Source organism: Plasmodium falciparum (assembly GCF_000002765.6).
Source record: "Plasmodium falciparum 3D7 genome assembly, chromosome: 6".
NCBI lineage: Eukaryota > Apicomplexa > Aconoidasida > Haemosporida > Plasmodiidae > Plasmodium > Plasmodium falciparum.
The window spans coordinates 452,501-474,402 of record NC_004327.3 but is presented as its reverse complement, the minus strand read 5'-3'; the positions used below and the strand labels follow the sequence as shown (position 1 = coordinate 474,402).

The following is a 21,902-nucleotide window of genomic DNA, read 5'->3' as shown; positions in this document are numbered from 1 at the left end:
TTTTTTTTTATATTATTTATATATATATATATATATATTGTATATATTTATTTATTTATTTATTATAAATTAATTTTAAAAATCCTTAAAAAAAAAAAAAAAATACAATATATTTTTTAATTTTTTTTATCTCGAATATTAAAAGAGATACCTTTTTATGATAATTATATATTATATATATATATATGGATATATAATATTATATCCTAATAAATAGATCTGAATATTTAATGAAAAAAAAAATAAGAATTTATGGAACTATTTGATAGAGGAAATTTAAGAAATTTATTTGTTGGTAGTTGTAATGAAAAGGATGACATAATAAAAAATTTATTTGTGTCAGCTATAACGCCAAGCATTAAGGATATTGATGAAAAAAATTATAATTTGCTTGGAATATTAAATAAATACGAGAATGAAATAAACTCCTGTATTAATATGAGTAATTATTATATAAATGAAGCTTATTCATCTAACTTAAAGTCCGAAAAAGTAAGACGCAAATTGAGAATTCATATATATACAATTTATAAAGATGGACAAAGAGAAGTGAGTTTTCCTTCAAATATAAATCTTGCAGATTCGCATAGAATTTATAATTATGTTAGTCCATCAACATTTACTTTTAATATTCATGGTTATGTTTTAAATTTAGATGAGAATGATAAAGATTTATTTGAAAAAGAAGAATGTTTATCACGTTCCAAAAAAATTAAAAGTGAATTGAATTCCAATAATTCCATAAAAGAAAATGGGATGAATTCAAAGGAAATGGATAGTCAAAATTCATATAGTGATGTTGATAATATATCTGAAATAAGTGAACAAGAAATTGATTATTGTAGTACTAGTGCTATGAAATTTACTTCTTTTTTTTCAACCATAATAGTTATGAGAGATACCGAAACAATTATTTATGATAAAAAAAATAAAAACTATTATGATTGTGATAAGTTGACATTTACTCGTATAGTAAATGAAAATACAAAAGAAACAATGAAAATATTTCTATTTTTAGATCAAAAAATCCCTTTTTTTGAACTATCTCCTGAATTAAAAGATTTTATGAAATCATCAGAAGAAACTTTATCAGAAATAATAAGATGTATTTATGCATATAGTTTAGAAAATGACTTAATTGATTCAAGTATTATGAAAACAGATGAAGTTTTAAAAAGTATATTAGAGGTAGACGAATATGAATTTTCTGAATTACCTAAACTTTTGAAAAAACATATTTCCATTCAGAAACCAATAGTATTAGAGCATGTTATTGATTTAGAAAATTCTGAACAATCGGAGAGTATTTATGATATTGTTATTGATACATTTGAACCATATGTATCATTTGAAAATGGTGAATATAAAAAATTTTTACTTGATTCGCACAAATTTAATAAGTTATTGGAACTTTTAAGAATTAATGAAAAGGAATATTTAATGAATAATAAATTAAATGAAATGAGTTCCAATGATGAATATAAAAATGTGCAAAAAAAAAAACAAGTGTATAATAATAGTGATGATCATAAAAATTCAAATGAAGATCAAATACTTAGTGAAATTCATGAGACTGAAAAAGATATAATGCAGAAGGAAAATTTGGATAATAATTCGGAAGATATATCATTAAGTAATATAAAAGAATCAAATAATTTAACAGATGTTGAAAATGATAATGAAGTCATTGATGAAAATATAACAAAACAAATAGAAGAACAAGAAAATAATGATATGATATTATGTAATAATACTAATAATTCAGATGTAAAAAAAGAAACGAAAGGTATTGAAGAAAAAAATTTTAATAAAGAGGATCCAAGGGACCAAGTTTTTTTGCAAGAACAAAATAATGACAAAATATCGTCTATGGGTATGTCAACATTTGAAATGATAAATGGATTACAAAATGAAATAAATGAATTAGATGAAAAAATTATAAAAACATTAAATAAAATTAAACATAAAAATGGTTTAAGATTACATTATAAAAATTTTTGTGAAAATCCATGTAAATTTATTGATCATTTTATGAATAGTAAATTTTCTGAAAATATGCAAAACGTAAATGATAATTCATATATTTATGAACAGGCAGCTAATATTAATAATGATAATTATTATAAGTTACCGTGGGTTCATAGAGGTATATCAAAATATTTATTAATTAAAAATAAAAATTTTGATGATATTCTTAAATCTGTATTAAATTCAATGAATTTAGAATGTAAAAGAAAAGAAAATCCAAATATATATGAAAATATAAATAATACTCAAGGAATAATGTTAAATAAAACAAAGGACAAGCATTTGAAAACATTAAATAATAATTATACACAACAAAATGTATTAAAAAACAATTCATGTGAAGGTATTTCTAATAAGTATATGAATTATCCTCAATTAGTTAATAATAATAATATTAATACATTTCAAAATTTTGGTAACAATATAAATTATATAAATAATAACATGCAAAACCCCCCATATATGGTAAATATGGATATACCAAATAATGTTATGCACTATAATGGCCAAGATAATTATAATAATTTATATAATCAACAGGTTACATATCCTCCCCAGTATATGATGAACTCTAACCCTTATTATAATGAAACCATGTCTTCACAAAATAATATGAATCAAATGTATAATATGACAGCACATATGGAGCAATGTCCTAATGGAAATTTTTATAATTTTAACAATAATAATAATAATAATAATAATAATAATTTTTAAGGAAGTATAAATATATAGGACACAAAAATGCTATTACCTTTTATTTAAAATTATGTTAACATTTTAATAAAACGTGTATGCATTGAAGAAAAAAAAAAATAATAATAAATAATATATATATATATATATGTGTATATTTTATATTAGTGTACAAATTTCATTTTTCATTTCTAATTTTTAAAGTAATTTTTTTTAATATTTTAATTTTATTTATTTGATTTTCATATTTATTTGGATTTAAAAAAAAAAAAATAATAAAATAAAAATATATATATTTTTTTTAGTTGTAACTATTTATTTTTTTCTTTTATTATTTATAAAAAAAAATAAAATAATAAATTAATATATTATAATATAAAATAAAATAAAATAAAACAAGGTACCATTTGGATGTCACATAATATATAGCTTAATTCCATTCCATTTTTAATGCTTATTTGGTTGTGGGTATTAATACATCCGTAAACATATATCTTGATGGTCTTAATAATGATCCTTTATTATCTCTTCTATCAACATAATCTCCCCAATTTCCTGATAAGTTATTGTATGTAAAATTTAAAGCAAATGATCTAAATGGTTTTTCAGAAGCAGGAATTGCAAATGTTTTCGTATCAGGGTTGTTTTCTCCATAAGGTATCATATTATATCTCCATATGTGTTTTGGCTTGAAACTAACTATTGGTTCATCCTCTTTTATGGTTAAAAAGTTGCATAATTGATTAAAGCTATTTTTTTGTGTAGCATCTTTTAATGCCATTTCCCTATTGAAATTATAAAAAGAAGAAAAATATATAACAAGATGATAATAAAGATAAAAATAATAATAAAAAAAAAAAAAAAAAAAAAGGTACACAAATATAATGATTTTATATATAAACATAAATATATTTAAAAATATTTCATTTAAAATATATAAAATTACCATAAGTTTGTTAATCTTTCATGATCTTGACTGTAATCTTCGATATTTTTATTTTGTAGTTCACTTTGTGTATCAAAAAAATTATTTTCTTTCATATCATCTACTACTCCTAATTCTAACATATTTGTCACATCTATTATATTTTGATAAATATTATTGTGATAACATGTTATGGCAGATGTTGTTCCAAAAAAGGCCATAAGAGCTACTAATTGATAACGAATATCAGGGTTGTGTTTTAATATAATATTTTTTATTGGATTAAAGAAAAATGTTGCACAATTTTTAAGCGTTCTGTAAATGTTTTCAATGATATAATCAATATAATATTTGTATGATCTTAAATGTAATATAAAATTATTATATCTAAAATTTTCTCCATAGTATGAATTATCATAAGTAAAAATATTATATTTTTCTTTATCCTTAACAACCCATTTTGGATGTTGCTTTCCACCACTAAACCTAATTTTACTTTTTAAAAAATGTCTCACATTATTTAATCGAAACTAAAAAGGAAAGTAGAAAAAATAAAATGAAGATGATAATAAAAGGGTAGTGCACACATATATATATATATAGATATATAAATGTACTAATTAATGATATTTTCCTTATTTTTAAAATATAAAATATATATGTTATTTATTTAAAATTATAATTTAATCCTATTTGTATTACCATATTTGTATAAAAGTTAAATCAACATTATATTAGGGTTTATTATTATGCTCTAACAATTTTTATATTTTCCAAAAAAAAAAAAAAAAAAAATATATATATATATATATATATATATATAATATATATATAATAATGTATGCTTTAATTTATTTTATTTTTTTTATAGATTGTATTCCACGAAAAAAAAAGAAAAAGAAAAAGAAAACGATAAATATAGAAATAAAAAATTATGTAGTATGAAAAGTTCAAATAAAGAAGATTTGTCAAAAACATAAATTTATATATTAATATTTGTTCTCATTTTGTATGCATATATATAATACAAGGCAAAAAAAAAAAAAAAAACTTAAGAATTACAATTTTGTTTCTTTCCAAGGGCTTATTATAAAAATATTTTCTTTTATATTTTAAAATAAACTTATTTATATATATATATATATATATATATATATATATATATATATATATATTTGTTTTTTTTATAAATATTTAAAAAAAAAAAAAAAAAAATTATTTAATTTCAATATAACAATTAAATGCATATATAATATTATTATTTTTTTTGTTTTCCTATTCAAAAATGTGTAATCATTTTTCAAGATAATAAGAATGTAAAATTTTTATTACGAAATATATGTTGTGCATATAATATAATATTTTATATATATATATACATATAATAATATTAAAAAAAAAAAAATGAAAAATTGAGTATACATATATAAAGAATACCTGAAATAATGTTTTTCTTTTTTAAAAATAGTGAACGTTTCTTTTTCAAATTTATTTTTTTATAGAACAAATAAAAATTATATTGATATATATAAATGAAATATTAAAACCTTTTATATAATATATATGATATTAATAGGAATTAAAAAAAAAGAGAACTTTATTACAAATGGACAAACATTTTGAAGAGCTCTATATAATTTGGTTTATTATATACATAAAATATATACGCATATATAATACATCTTTATATACGATGTTACATTTATATACATAAAGGAGGAAGAATATATATAGTTGTTTTATATATTATGAAATAAATTAATATAATTGTGAAGTTATGAAGAGGTTAAAGTGTATAAAAATAAATGAATAGATAGATAAATAAATAAATAAATAAATAAATAAATAAATATAAATATATATATATATATATATATATATATATACATACATATTGTACTTATAAAGATTAATTTTTTAAATAATTAAATCAAATAATAAAAAGGTAGTATATATATAAACATATTTTAAAAGACAAAATAAATATTATTTAATTAAAAAAAGAATTATAATTAGTTTAATTTTTCATTTTTGATTCAAATTGTATTATAAACATATTGACGTTAAAAATTAATATGTAGGTATATTTAAAATTTAAGACTTTTAGGTTTTCATTTTTCATTAATATAATTTTCTTCTTCCATTTGTTGGGTATCTTCATCAAGTTCCAAGTTATAGTTGTCTTTCTGTTTGGATTCTTTTATCATTTTTCTTTTTTTAGCATTTTCCCTATATATATAAAAAATAAAATAAATATATATATATATATATTTTTATATATGTATTTTTATATATGTGTACATTTTTTAAATGTCATAATTATCTTATTACACATTAATATGAACACTGTTGTTTTATTTTTATTTTTCTTACACTTCAATTTCTTTCCACCTTTTCATCAATAAAAGGTATTCATATTCAAGCCTTTTTCTATAAAGGACAGCTAGTTCTTTACTTTTTTCAAAACCATAAATACCTACACGAAAATAACAATCACATTTAACAAAAAAATTATGCTGATAATTTCTTTTACAAAAATAAACTCGCCATGCTCCACTGGCATGCCACCTTACCCCTTTAACATTACAACAGTACTTTTTCCAGTTAATATTTTTTAATTTTTTTAAGACATCTTCTCTATTTGAATAAATTGTTCTTCGAATGAATGAAGAGGATAATAATGATAAGGGTAAAGTACCATTTTTTTCAACTTGCCTTTTATTATATTTATAATTTAATAAATAATTTTCGTATAATTCAACTTGTTTTTCATCGTCCATATTAATATTATTTATATTTACTTTTTCACTCATTCTTTCTTGCTCAAGATATTTTGCATATTTTTCTGGGTCAAACTGTTCCTGGTGTGGTTGTATTAATTTTAGCATATATTCTATATAAATTAATATATATATATATATATATATATATATATATATATGTATAGGAGTTAAAAAATTGATATGATTCGTGTTATGTAAAATGGAGAATTAAAAATACAAACATGTAAATTAATATATATATATATATATATATTATTATTATTTAAAAAAAAAAAAAATGTAAGTTCTTACTTCTTTTTTGAATAACTCTTTTTACTCCAAAGTTCCTTTTATTATTGAAGAATATTAAACCATAGTTTTTAGTTTGAAGATTACACGATACAAAGTTGAAAAAGTGTATGTTAAATATTTCAACATTATTACTATACTTAATATTTCTATAAGTAATTTTATGGAAATAATTATCATTTATTAAGAAAGTTCTAATCATTTTATTAAAAAAAAAAAAAATGAAATAATCCATTAAATTATTATTATATCATCATTTACACTTATTTATAAATAGAAAAGGATTTACATAAAACACTTTTTTGAATTAATATATATAATTCATTGTTTCTTTAACTGTCGTGTATATATTTTATTACCCTGTATTTATATATAAATATATTATACAATATATATATATATATATATATATATATATATGTTTATTTTTTTATAAATATGTATAAATGAATAATATATATATTATATATATATATAATATGTATATTGGTAAATGTATTGGAAAAAAAAAAAAAAAATATAACACACAAAAAATTGTATCGAATAGTTACATATATACACATAAATTATATATATATATATTAATACATATAACTTGCTTTTATTTTCTGTGTATTGATAATTGTTAATATTATTTTATATTATATTTTTAGATTTATACAAAATTTGTGAAGACGTTTTGTATAAGAATTTAAAAATTATGTAAATTTTGTCAACCTTGAACAATTAAAAGGAGGATATAAATGTAAATGTAAATATATATATATATATATATATATATGTATTATTTCACCTGGTTAATTATTTATGAGGGGAAAATATTTATTGGACATGATTTATTTACAATTTTTTTTAAAATCATTTTGATTATAATTTTATTTATAATTTTTCTAAATATTCCATCCCAATAATAATAATAATAATAATAAAATATATATGTATTATTTATTATCCACATTTATCAAACGTTTAAATGATATATGATCATTGTCAATTTTATTTTTTTTTAATATTGTTAGTTTTTTAGTTTTTGTTAATTTAATTTATTTTATTTATTTTTTTTTTTTTTTGCTTAAACTATATTTTTAAAGAATGATATCAAAATTATTTTCAAAGTCTTAATACACATTAATATAAAAAAAAAAAAAAAAAAAAAAAAAGTCAGAAAACTATATTAAAATATTCATGAAAATAAAAAAAAATATATATTATTTAATATACCCTTAAGAAAGTATGGTAAGAAAGGCATTTTATTTACCAGCTTTATTTTTAGGTGGAGCGTCTTTAAGTCATTTTTATGCATCGAAAGAATTAGATGAAATAGAAAAAGAAGTGAAAAAATCCATCTGGGGATTTTCAACTGGTGTAGTAATAGGGCTAGTAATTGGAATATGTATAGGAACAAATTATTATTACATTTTCAACAAAATATTTTCAATCTTTGATTATTTTATGAAAGATCCGGAAGAAGAAAAAGATGAATAACACCAAACATATATTCACAATATAAAGCATATATATATATATATATATATATATATATAATAACCATATAAAGACAATAATATACCAGAAGAATTTTTCTTTTATAATAAATGTGAATATGGTCATATATACCAAATAATCTGAAGCAAAAGGAAATATTAAAACAAACACATATATATATATATATATATATATATATATATATGTATATTTATTTAAGGAAACTTAAATATTTTTTTTATGAATATTTAAATTGTTAATGTTTTTAATTCTTAAAATTTTAATCTTTTGTTTTCTATTCTTGAAAATAATTCATTTCATTTTACTATTTGTTACCCATTATCCATTTTTCTTCTTTTTTCTTTTTTTTCTTTTTTTTCTTTTTTTTCTTTTTTTTCTTTTTTTTAAATTTGACTTCTTATCATATATTATTATTATTTTTTTCAATGTTACATATTTAATAATATAAAAAAATAAAACATAATATGCTCTTATAATTAAAATTAAATTATTAAATGAACAATTTATGTCCATTTGTAGAAACAGCATCTGAAATTATGTAAAAAGGAACAGGAACAGGAAAAGATGGATACTAATATTAATACAACTTGTAATTTGTAAGGTTTAAATTTTTGGTTGAATATATGACAAATAAATAAAAAATAAAAAAAGAATAAAGGAATAAAAAAATCATACCTAAGGATTTGGAAAATATGTTTAAATTATGGAATTTTTTTTTTTTTTTTTTTTTTTTTTTTTTTTTTCTTGAATAGTTCTTTGAAGATAAAGCCTATGTATTCGAAAAAGAAAAAAAATAACCATAAATTAAAAAAATAAAATAAAAATAAAATGAATATATATACATATATTATATTATATATATATTTATATAAATAAATTAAATACATTTTAAGTTTTTTGCTTTTTTTGTTCTCATTAAATAAACCATTACACACTTTTATGTTTTGAAAAAAAATATATATTTATCCATTTATTAATATTTTTTATTTTTTAAATGTATTTTGTATGAAATTATTCCAATATTCCAAAAAAAAAAAAAAAAAAAAAAAAAAAAAAAAAAAAATTAAAATATATTACACATATAATATAATGTATGTTTAAAAAAGTTTCATTCTTTTTTGCATTTTTAAATATCCAAGTGTTGCATACAAAAATATTCATTTGCAATCACAATTATGTTCAGATTTATGATTATAATATTTTTATGTATTTATTTGGAATCCTTATTTTAAAAAAGGTATATTTTTTAAAAATACTTTTGGGAATATTAAATATAAATATAAATATATATATATATATATATATATATATATATATATATATATGTAATATACATATATATTAAATAGATAAATAGTTACAATATATATATTATACAATATTTTATTTATTTTTGATTGCAACTTTTAATATTTGATAGTAAATTAGAATAACTGTCATTGTTCTTTTATTTTTATTATTATTTTATTCAATATATTTTTAGTCATATAAATAGTAAAAATGAATAAAGCGAAAATAAAATTAATGACACATGAAACAGATATATTGTCATCTATTTCAAAAAAAAAACAAAATAAAGAGGTTAAGCTTCATCTTTTTTATCTATCCTTAATATTTCTTTTCTTTATATTACTTATAACATTGTACATATATCTAATACCAGGTATGAACTGTTAAATAGACAGAAAAAATAAAACAAAATAATATATATATATATATATTTTTATATATACCGTCACATATATATAATTTAAATATAATTATATTTTTTTTATAATTTAAATGCGCAGGTTTAAATATTGAAGGCAAAAAGAAACTAAAAATATTAATTCCTAAAAACTTTAAAGATTTAATAAATTTCAATAAAAGAGAGAAAATTAAAATTCTATATGATTCTTTAGTATCATATAAAAATGAGCATGGAATGGTTTTATTAATCCTATTATCATTACTTTATATTTTCTATCAATCTTTTCCAATTTTTTTATGGTGGATGACTGGAACAGCTAGTATTATAACCATATTAATAGGAGCTTTTTATAATTATGTTTTTTCTATTTTATATTGTTCTATTTTATCAACCATATCTCCATTGATTGCATATGCAATAATTGTTTATTATGGAAAAACAGTCATTGAACATTTTTTTAAGAAATCCCTTATACAATTTCAAGAAAAAATCAAAAAAAGAGTTAAAAATAAATTGGACTTATTTTTTTATATAGCTATTTTAAGATTAACTCCAATTTTCCCCAATTCTTTAATTAATATACTTGGAGCAACTTTATCACTTCCTGTAATTCCATTTGTATTAGCAACGTATATTGGACTTTTACCAAATACTATCATATTGGGTACATTAATAATTACACACACACATATATATATATATTTTTTTTTTTTTTCATATTTATAAATATATATATTATTATTATTATTTTTTTATATATATACATATATATATTATACCTTTTAGTTTCCATAGGACAAGCATTAAACAGATTATCTTCAGTAAATATGAAGCATCAATTTTATGTACCCATAACATTTATAATATTGTTGTTACTTTTTCAAAAAATAGTAAGCAGTAAATATAAAGAGATAAGTCTTTAGATAAACTAGTACCAATTTTTCAATCACCCTTAAAATGTTATATCTATATATATATATTTTATTTATTTATTTCTATCATTATTTTTATGTATTAATTTCCATCAAATGCAATATTTGATAATTTCTATCTCTTTTGTTTTTTTTATCATTCACTTTGTTGTTAAATCATTTTGTTTTATCATTCTAAATTTCACATAATTTTCTCATTTACACATATTTACATTTTGTTAAATAAAAAATATCTTCTTCTTTTTCATGTTGTATTTTTTTTATTTCTTATATTTTTTAATGTAATAAATTAAATATTAATATCTTGTTTTATCTTGTTCAATTATATGTTTGAATGTATGTGTTTAATTTATGAATAATATATCCTTATACACATACATATAAAAAAATATATATATTTATATTTATTTATTTATTTATTTATTTACTTATTATTTCATTTTTTTTGTTGTTATTTAAAACACACATCAATCATCTTAACTTTTAATAATATCTTGTTATAAAAAAATAAATGACTTAAATATATATATATATATATATATATATATATATATATATATATATGTATATATAAAATCATTATATGTTTTTTTTAAAATTAAGTAAAAATAAAGAAAAAGACAAAATATAAATTTATTCAGAATATATTATAACAATAATAACCAATTTTTCTATAAAAACATTATCAAAAAAAAGAAATAAATTTGGATGAAATAAAATATTTGAACTATACCGATAATTGTAGTTTAAAAATTATAGTTGTTAATTTCTGTCTTCATTTACTTCGAAAATATTCTAATTTTAAAAATTTAAATAAAAATCTAATTAATATGGATAAAAATCATGATATATATCATGACATAACATAAAAGATACAAAGTTATAACATTAATAGGAATACTAAAACAATTAGAACTTAATACAATTAAAAGATAAAGAAAAGAAGAAAGAAAAAAAGAAAAAAAGAAAAAAGAGATAATACACATATTTTGCAACATAATGCAAAGACAATAAATGCCTATTATATATTGATTTATATCTGTAGGAAAAGATATAATAAATCGTGGAATATCAAAAAAAAAAAAAAAATAATATATATTGAAAAAGGTTAGCTGTCGATTAGGTGGCGAAACACATATTAATTAATTATGAAATAAATATTACAAGCAGAATATATAAAAGAATTCCAAAGAAATGGGAATTGAATTTTGCAATTTAGATGATTCATCATATATAGGTCCTCATTATTTACGTTTATTTGAAGAATGGATAGACGATTTTCTTTTTTTTTTTTTTTTTTTTTTTTTTTTTTTTTTCTTTTATTATGATATAATAAATATTAATAAAATGGTTTAATCATTTTATCCTTTCCTCTTTTTCCTTGTTATTTTCAAAACCATTTTTAATAAAATAAATAAATATATGTTATGTTATATATTTTTTATTAACCATTTTTTGGTGTCCTATATGTGTTTAATCATAAGGATTCATCTTAATGAATTTTCTTATAAACAATTTTATTAAAATTAAAAAGTTGATGGTTATTTTTTTTCATTAAATTTGCTAAATTATGTCTCTTGAACTTAAAAAAAAAAAAAAATTATTCGAAATAGAACAAAAAAAAAAAAAAAATAAATAATATATATATATATATATATTCCTAATAAAAATTCTAAATTGTTTCTTTGGATATATATTTTTTTTTTTAATTTTATTTTCCTTATATTCTCTTTGTTTTGTTTATATATATTTAATTAAATATACTGTGGAAATTATAAAAATATATAATTTATTTTATAATATATATACTTATATATATTTAATAATATTACAAAGGCAGATTAAAATTAACTAAAAAGAAGGAACTATAAGTACATATTTTTTTTCCTTAATTATATATATATATATATATATAATAAAAATTATACTGTTCAAGTAGGATTAATTTTAATATTATATTTTGTGTGAATTTATAAAAAAAAAAAAATAAAATTTTTCCCAAAAGAAAAAAGGTATAAATTATTAAATATATATATATATATATATAATATAATATAATAATTAAAATAAAAAGTTTATTAATAGGTATTTTATTTCAAATTAATTTTTTTTTATTATAATTATTTTATAGAAAATGTAAATTTTTTTAATAATATTTTTATTATATATATTATAAATATATTATTATAATATGATATGAAAATGTAGTAGATAATATTTATACGTATATTATAAATATATACATTACATACATAATATAATATATAATATTATTTATTTATTCATTTACAATGAAATCTTTATAATTTTTTTTTTTTTTTTTTTTTTTTTTTTTAATTTAATTCAATACGTTTATAGATGATAAATTGTAATTATTCAGATCTATAATAAATATATACATTTACATAATATTCATTAATATTATGTATATAAAAAAAAAAAAAAAATATATGTATTATATATATAATATATAAATATATATTTATATATTTATATATTTTATATTCCAAAACTGAGAAGAAAAAAGAAATAAAGATATTTATAATAAATATATTATTTTTTATGATTAATCCAAAAATATAATATATGATATACAAATATAGAAATATATAAGATTATATATTTTTATATTTATTCGTTTAATCCTGTTAATTTTTTTTTTTTTTTTTTTTTTTTTTTATATATATATTTTGAGAGAAAAAGAATAATTAAAATAAAAAAAAATGGTAAAGTTCGAAACAAATATTTTATTTTATTTTTTTTAAAGTAACATTTGATTAATTATAAGAAGGTGACAAATGAGAAATAAAATTTATAAAATATAATTATATAATTAATATATATATATATATATATATAAGTAATATACAAACTAGTACTAATAACAAAAAAAAAAAAAAAAAAAAAAATATATATATAATATATATATATATATATATATATTTTAAGTTATTTATATATAATAATGGCTGAAAAGGAAAAAGAACAAAATTTCACTAAGAATATTTTTAGTGACGACGAAAGTGATGTTGACAAAGAAATGATTAAAAACAATAAAAGGAAAAACGATAATAATAATGATGATATAAGTGAACATGATGCAAAAAATATAGAAATGTCAAGGAAAAGAAAAAAAATAAATAATACAAACACAAATATAAATAAGGAAGGGCAAGAAGATAATGAACATAACCATTTTGATGATAATAATGATGAGGAGGAACATGAAGAAGAAGCTGAAGAAGATATTGAAGGACGTGAAGAAGAAGATGATGATGATGATGATGGAGATGACGGCGAAGAAGAAGATTATGAAGATGAAGAAGATGAAAATTTATTATACGAAAATAGTACTTATAATAATAATAAAGATATGATTGAAAGTGGATCAAAAAAAAGAAGAATAGGAAAAAATAAATATTTATCAACCTTTTTAGATACAGAAGCACAAGTTGGAGATGATGATGAAGAAGAAGAATATGAAAGTTCGTACATTGATGAATTTGAAGAAGCAAAAAGATTAGAAAAGAAAAAATTATATGAACAAAAATTAAAAAGTGGAACAAATCATTTAGCACAAGCAATTAATAAATTATCCAAAAGATATGAAAATGAAAAAGAAGTTAAAGAAGATGATATATTAACAGACGGAGAAACATTAACAGATGGTGAAATATTAGGAGATGATTATTCTGATGAAAGAAGAGAACGATTACAAACTATTGATAGTCCGAAAATGTGGTTAATAAAATTATTTAAAAATAATGTAGAAAGAAATTTAGCTATAGGAATTTATCATAAGTTTATGAAATTAAAAGATAATGATTTTAATATTAAAGGTATATATGTTTCTGATAATTTAAAAGGTTATATATATATAGAAGCAGATAGTTTATATATGTTAAAAAAATTTTTATTAGGATTCAAATTTATTAATCTTAATGAAATATCGATAGTCCCAATACAAGAATTGACTTCTATATTTACTATGTGCCATTCAAAAATTAATATACCCAAAGTTAATGAATATGTTAGGATAAAAAGAGGATTATATATAAATGATATTGGACAAATATATGAAATTCATGAAAAAGGTATATATGCGATTGTTCGTTTAATACCTAGAATTACCTATGAACATTTTATGAATGCAAAAAAAAGTAAATATTATAATCAGAAATCATCTTTAAATAAATTAACATCTATAATTGATAAAAATAATAAAAGCAATTCTTATTATTTTAATGATAAATTAGATATGAATAGAAGTTCCAATTTTTCAAAATATCCAAATGATGATATGTCAAATGGATATATGTCAAATGGATATGCATCAAATGGTTATGCATCAAATGGATATGCATCAAATGAATATTTATCAAATGCTTATGCATCAAATGAAGATATGGGAAATGGTTATATAAATGATGATTATTTAACAAATGTACATGATGAAGAAAACTTAAAAAAAAAAACAAAACAAAAAAAAAAAAAAGATTCTTTAGATGAAGCATTACAATTAAGAAAGAAAAAAAAAGAAAGACCACTTCAAAAATTATTTGATAGAGATGAAATTGAACGTATTGGTGGTGTTATTGAAACAGGTCCTTATCCAAGAACTATCAAATATCAAAATAATATTTTTGAAGAAAATGGTTATATATTAAAAAAAATGAATATCAAATATCTCATTACAGAAAATGCAAATATCACTTTAACAGAAATAAGAGAATTTAATAAAAATAATGGTATGGCAGGTGAAAAAGCTACCTTAGGTATTACCAAATCTTTTATAAATAAAAATTCTCTACATTTATTTAAAAAAGATGAAAGAGTCAAAATTTTAAAAGGAGAATTATGTAATTTAATAGGTACCATAACTGCAGTTAATGATAATGTTTTAACTATAAATCCAGATAATTTAGCAAAACAATTTAAATTCTTACCTAGTGATGTAACCAAATATTTTATTGAAGGAGATAATGTTACAGTTATTAATGGGTTACATAAAGGAAAAAGTGGTTTAATTTCCCTTATAGATTATAAAGAAAATGTTGCACTCATATTTTCTCCATCTTTAAATACAGAATTAAGATGTTCTATACAAGATTTATCTTTATCTATTAATAATAGTGAAGGGTTAGGAGGTGTACATACCCTAAATGGATTTTCAGTAGGTGATTTAATTGAATTAAATGATAGACAAATAGGTGTCTTAACATATATTGATAAGAATAAACATATACGTGTATTAACAAATAATAATACAACTTTACATACAACCATAGGTTGTATAACATCAAAACGTTCAGCCGTAGGACAAGTAGGTCGAGATGAAAATAATAATATTGTTCAATCAAGAGATAATATACAAATTGTACGTGGGGCACATAGGAATAAAGTAGCAGTAATTATGTATATATGGAAAAATAAAATTTTTGGTAAAATAAATAAAAAAATTGAAGATAATGGTTTTGTTGTTTTAGAATGTCAAAATTGTTCTTTAGTAGGAAATCCAGCTGAAAAAAAAAAAATTATAACAAATAATAATTTATTTAGAAGTAATACAAATTATTTACGAAAAAATAATAATTTCAATTCATTTATTGGGAAAACAGTAAAAATATTAACAGGTGTATATAAAGGCTTATTAGCAGATGTTATAGATGCTGAAAGAGATGAATTTACATTATTATTAAAAATCAAACCTAAAACAGTAAGACAAAAAAGAATAGAATGTGCTATATCAGATTCATATAAAGATCAAAATGCATGTGAAGAAAATGATGAAATGGATATAGAAAATAAAAATAAATTAAAACCATTACAAATGTTTCAATTGTCAGATCAAAAAAAAAATAAATTCCATGATTCTTTTTATAATCCAAGAGAAAAAAAAAGTTTTGATAAATTACCTCCCAAACATTTTTCAATAGATAGTACAAATAATCAACGAAATTATTATAATTACGGAGATAAATGGAGTTATGCAAATAATAACAATAATAATAATAATAATAATAATAATAATATGAATGGAAATGTATATACATCTCCTCATAAATATAGTCATAATGATAATAGGCATAATCATTATGATAATAGGTATAATCATCATGATAATAGATATAATCATCATGATAATAGATATAATCACCATGATAATAGATATAATCATCATGATAATAGATATAATCATCATGATAATAGATATAATAATAAAGATAATCCAGATTTTAAAAAAAAGGATTATAAAAGTAATAATAATCATTATGAAGATGATTATCTTAAAAAAAAACATAGCATCAATAATTTTAGGGATTCATCAAATAATATAAAACATGAAGAGCATAAAAATTATGTAACCCATATTGGTGAAGAAAATAAAAAGCATCATAATAAATACGAAACGAAAAAAGAATATAATAATATAATACCAAATAAAATAAATAACAATGATCAAAAAGAAGAAAGTCCTATATGGTTACATATAGATATTATGGTAAAGGTTATAACACCAGGACCATTTTATAATGAAATAGGTAAAATTATTGATGTTATAACAAAAAATGCATATACTATTTTAAAAATACAAACTGATAAAACAACATTTAATATAGTAGCAGATGCAGTTGTTCCTTTAAAACCTCAGAAAAAAAATGATCATATTTTAATTTTTGATAAAGGAGAGAAAATTGAAGGAACAGTTCAAGATATTAAAATTAATGAGGTTCATGCTAATACTGCCTCTGGACTGCTTACATGTCATTTAAAAAATACTTTTTTATATAAAAATTATATACCATAAGTAGAACAAAAAATAATAATAAAATATTCTAAATGACATAAAGGTGTTCACCCATTTATATATATATATATATCATATATATATATTTATCCCATTTTCCAAACAAGGAAAAGATAAAAAGAAGTGCATAATAGGAACAAATATAATGTAGTATATATATATATATATATATATATATACATATTATATGTTAACATGAAATAAATTTCATGTGTTCTAAATATTAATACGTTTTTATTTTTATGTAGATATAACATTTATCGAGATGATTATTTTCTTATAACAAATGTTATTTTTTTTAAATTAACTTTTTTTTTTTTTTTTTTTTTATGTGCTCAATATTAAGAAGGTTAATTTGATTATATACTTTTTTATTCGTTGAAAGGTGTGAAATTTTTTCCTGTTCATTTTATTATTATTATTTTATTTTATTTTTTTTTTTTTTGACAAATGAAGCAAAAAATGTATTTTAGAAAAGAAAAAATTTATACATTATAAGTGAATATATATATATATATATATTATAATTAAAGAATGTTATTTTATCCTAGTTATATTTCATAAATATTTGTATATTTCACTTAAATTTTTTTTTAATAATTTTACAACTCTCATAAGTCATTTTATATATTAAATATTATTAATTAGTAAACTATAAGAAGGGGAATTAATTTAGTTTTTCCACATAATATGTAAATATGTATATGTATGTATATATATATATATATATATATATATATATATAGAAAGAGAAATTATAATAAAGTCATATAAGATATATAAAAATATTATTTTACCATAATATGGAAAAATATATAAAAGCAAAATTAGATAATATATAAATTATACTTTGATAATTTTTTTTATTGACAATAGTTAAAAGCCAATTTGTGATAACAATAAATAAATAAATAAATAAATAAATAAATAAATAAATATATATATATATATATATATATATATATATATATATTTATATATATATTTATATTTATATTTATATTTATGTATGTGTGTACATTTAGTTTGGTGTTATTATATCATATCCTAATTATATTCATTTCAGTTTATTTTTCATAAAGGCTAATACCTTCTGAACAATATTTTCAGGGGTGAACCCTAGGTGCTCCCAAATTTTATTTTTAGGTGCTGAATAGCCAAATTGGTTAATACCTATATATACATTGAAATATGTATCGAATCCATGTGTTGATGCAGGTTCAATATAGAATCTAGGTAAATTTGGATGATTATGCATCATAACAGAATATTGATAATCTTCTGGTTGCTTTTTAAATAAGGTCCAAGATGGGAAACTTACAATTCTTACATTTAATTGATGTTGATTTTTTAAAATTTCTTTAGCTTCAAAACATAAGTGTAATTCTGATCCACTACCTGTTAAAATAACTTTTGGATTATTAGAAGTATCAAAATCTTCTAAAATATATGCTCCTTTTAAGACTTGTTCAGGTTGTGTGTTATTAAGATGTGGAACTTTATTTCTACATAGGGCAATAACAGTTGGTGTATGTGGATTAGAAAAGTGAGATAAATAAGCTCCTGATACTTCATTACCATCAGCTGGTCTAATTATATTTAGATTTGGAGTGGATCTAAGTAAGGATAAAACTTCAATTGGTTGATGTGTTGGTCCATCTTCTCCTAATTCAACAGAATCATGTGTAGCTATACAAAGAATATGATGATTTGATAAAGCGGCTAATCTTAAAGCACCAAAAGCATAAGTATAGAAATTTAAAAATGTACCACAATATGGTTTGAATCCACCATATGCATATAATCCATTTGTAATAGCTACCATTCCATGTTCTCTAACACCAAATCTAATATATTTATTTCCATAAGAATTTTTTTTTATATCATTTTCTTCTTTTAATGATGTACAATTTGATTCGGATAAATCTGCACTACCTCCTATTAACTCTGGAAATATTTTATTTATTGAATTTAGAACAATTCCAGATAGGTTTCTAGTAGCACCTGGTGCATCTTTTGGTGTATATTTTGGTAATGCATCTTTCCAATTATTTGGTAAATCATTTTGAAATCGTCTTATAATTTCTTGTGATACTTGTGGATATTTTAAAGAGAAATCATCAAACATGTTCTTCCATTTGATATAATTTTCTTTTTTTTTTTGTATAACATTTTTATAAAATTCTTTTACTTCATCAGATATATGAAATTTTTTTTGAGGATCTAAACCAAAAAAAGATTTTGCATTTTTTAAATCTTCATCATTTAAAGCTAATCCATGTGATTTACAAGTGCCTTCTACTTTTGTACCAAAACCACATGCAGTTCGAACAATAATAAGGGTTGGTTGTTGTAAATTTTTTTTACCTTGTTCAATTTCATGTAATATTTTCTTATAATCTTTATTACCATCTTCAACTCTACGAACTTCCCAATTTAAAGCCTCAAATTTTTTCTCTATATTTTCTGTAAATGATAAATCAGTATTACCATCAATAGTTATTTTATTATCATCATATAAAAGAATTAATCGACCTAAACCTAAATGACCAGCAAGTGAAGCAGCTTCACAAAATACACCCTCTTGCATACATCCATCACCACATATAGCATATACATAATTATCAAATATTTTATGTTCTTCTGTATTATATTTATCTGCTAAATTATGAGCAGCTATAGCCATACCTACAGCATTGGAAGCACCTTGACCTAATGGTCCTGTAGTAACTTCAACACCTTTTGTTATATGATTTTCTGGATGACCTGGTGTTAAACTTCCAAATTGTCGAAACGATTTTAAATCTTCCATACTTAATCCTTGTTCTGTTAAATATAACATAGTATACAATAATGCACTAGCATGACCATTCGACAAAATAAATCTATCTCTATTTATCCATTTCGTATCTTCATTATAATAATTCATTACATAAGACCATAATATATGAGCTATAGGGGCACAACCTATTGGAGCTCCTTGATGTCCACTCTTTGCTTCTAATGGTAATTCTGCTGATAACATACGAATTTCGTTTATGCACTTTGTGTCTATTTCGTTATCCATAATGTTCATTTGAATGATAAAAAATGAAATAAGTTTTTTTTTTTTTTTTTTTTTTTTGAATGATTACAAGTAGGTATAGCTTGAATAAATTATGAATGCTATGGTAATATATATATATATATATATATATATATATAAATTTTTGTAAAATATTAAAGTGATAATTATAAAACAGTTTGAAAGAGGGGGAAAAAAAAAAAAAAAAATTATATATACATGTAAAATGTTTCTATTTAAGCAAAGGTCTCTACAGTTTTAAAAAAGAAATGTAAATAATCGTATATATTTTTTGCCTTATATCTTATATCTTCACAAGTATTACTTTGTAACTCTCTAAAGTAAAAAGTAAAAAATAAAATATATCTATATACTAATAATATGACTTGGTAATTGTTATTTATATATTCTTTATAATTGCATTAAAAAATATTTTTAACATAAGCATTCAAATAAAAAATAATAAAATGGTATACAATATATATATATATATATATATATATTGTTAATATATTAATATATTTATAATAAAAAAAAAAAAAAAAAAAAAAGGGCAAGCAATATTTCGTAATGAATATGGTAAAAAATGTATATATATATATATATATATATTTATATTTATATATTTTATTTATATGTAGAAATAAGCATATTTATTTTATAACATATATTTTTTGTAATTACATTTTTAATATACTTCCAGATACATTTGCACGTGTAAACATTTCGTTTTGTTTTAGTGAATCATCACTTAATAAACATTTATATAAAATATTACTGTTTTTTTCTGATAAACAATTTATTTCTATTATACTATAAAAAAAAAAAAAAAAAAAAAAAAAAACATACATATATATATATATATATATATATATATATATATATAGAACGTTAATCATTCATATAAAAGATTTATAAATACTAATAAAATATAAATACATAAATATATATATATATTTTTTTTTTTTTTATATATTTTACTGCTTAATTGATTTTTCACATTCTACTTCTCCCATTATAATTAAAGTAAATAATAAGATATCATAGAAAAAGAAAAAACTCTTTTATAAACTTCACATTAAATTTAAAGTTACAAAAAAAAAAAAAAAAAATAACATATAAATATAAAAATATATTTATTTTATATATATAAAAAAATATATATTTTTTTTTTACTACATA

At 19.1% G+C, this 21,902-nt stretch overlaps 8 protein-coding genes across 8 annotated transcripts; 4 read left to right on the top strand and 4 right to left on the bottom strand.

Moving 5' to 3' along the window:
• Positions 1-252: 252 nt before the first annotated feature.
• On the top strand, positions 253-2,745 carry PF3D7_0611400 (SWIB/MDM2 domain-containing protein; the record flags this gene model as incomplete). Its single annotated transcript, XM_961010.1, has 1 exon — positions 253-2,745. The coding sequence occupies one exon, from the start codon at positions 253-255 to the stop codon at positions 2,743-2,745; it is 2,493 nt and encodes an 830-aa protein (XP_966103.1).
• Positions 2,746-3,178: 433 nt separating this feature from the next.
• PF3D7_0611300 (ATP synthase-associated protein, putative) lies at positions 3,179-4,354 on the bottom strand (the record flags this gene model as incomplete). Its single annotated transcript, XM_961009.1, has 3 exons — positions 3,179-3,509; positions 3,671-4,179; positions 4,352-4,354. The coding sequence occupies 3 exons, from the start codon at positions 4,352-4,354 to the stop codon at positions 3,179-3,181; spliced, it is 843 nt and encodes a 280-aa protein (XP_966102.1).
• Positions 4,355-5,760: 1,406 nt separating this feature from the next.
• On the bottom strand, positions 5,761-6,922 carry PF3D7_0611200 (AP2 domain transcription factor, putative; the record flags this gene model as incomplete). Its single annotated transcript, XM_961008.1, has 3 exons — positions 5,761-5,878; positions 6,023-6,542; positions 6,724-6,922. 3 exons carry the CDS (start codon positions 6,920-6,922, stop codon positions 5,761-5,763), a joined length of 837 nt encoding a protein of 278 aa, XP_966101.1.
• Positions 6,923-7,953: 1,031 nt separating this feature from the next.
• On the top strand, positions 7,954-8,205 carry PF3D7_0611100 (succinate dehydrogenase subunit 3, putative; the record flags this gene model as incomplete). The annotated part of the gene is made up of 1 exon (XM_961007.1): positions 7,954-8,205. The coding sequence occupies one exon, from the start codon at positions 7,954-7,956 to the stop codon at positions 8,203-8,205; it is 252 nt and encodes an 83-aa protein (XP_966100.1).
• A 1,521-nt stretch (positions 8,206-9,726) lies between these two features.
• PF3D7_0611000 (SNARE associated Golgi protein, putative) lies at positions 9,727-10,839 on the top strand (the record flags this gene model as incomplete). Its single annotated transcript, XM_961006.2, has 3 exons — positions 9,727-9,889; positions 10,017-10,580; positions 10,703-10,839. The coding sequence occupies 3 exons, from the start codon at positions 9,727-9,729 to the stop codon at positions 10,837-10,839; spliced, it is 864 nt and encodes a 287-aa protein (XP_966099.2).
• Positions 10,840-13,813: 2,974 nt separating this feature from the next.
• On the top strand, positions 13,814-17,656 carry PF3D7_0610900 (transcription elongation factor SPT5, putative; the record flags this gene model as incomplete). The annotated part of the gene is made up of 1 exon (XM_961005.1): positions 13,814-17,656. The coding sequence occupies one exon, from the start codon at positions 13,814-13,816 to the stop codon at positions 17,654-17,656; it is 3,843 nt and encodes a 1,280-aa protein (XP_966098.1).
• A 1,057-nt stretch (positions 17,657-18,713) lies between these two features.
• On the bottom strand, positions 18,714-20,732 carry PF3D7_0610800 (transketolase; the record flags this gene model as incomplete). The annotated part of the gene is made up of 1 exon (XM_961004.1): positions 18,714-20,732. The coding sequence occupies one exon, from the start codon at positions 20,730-20,732 to the stop codon at positions 18,714-18,716; it is 2,019 nt and encodes a 672-aa protein (XP_966097.1).
• Positions 20,733-20,956: 224 nt separating this feature from the next.
• PF3D7_0610700 (conserved Plasmodium protein, unknown function) lies at positions 20,957-21,736 on the bottom strand (the record flags this gene model as incomplete). Its single annotated transcript, XM_961003.3, has 3 exons — positions 20,957-21,056; positions 21,405-21,533; positions 21,702-21,736. The coding sequence occupies 3 exons, from the start codon at positions 21,734-21,736 to the stop codon at positions 20,957-20,959; spliced, it is 264 nt and encodes an 87-aa protein (XP_966096.1).
• Between the last annotated feature and the right edge of the window lie 166 nt (positions 21,737-21,902).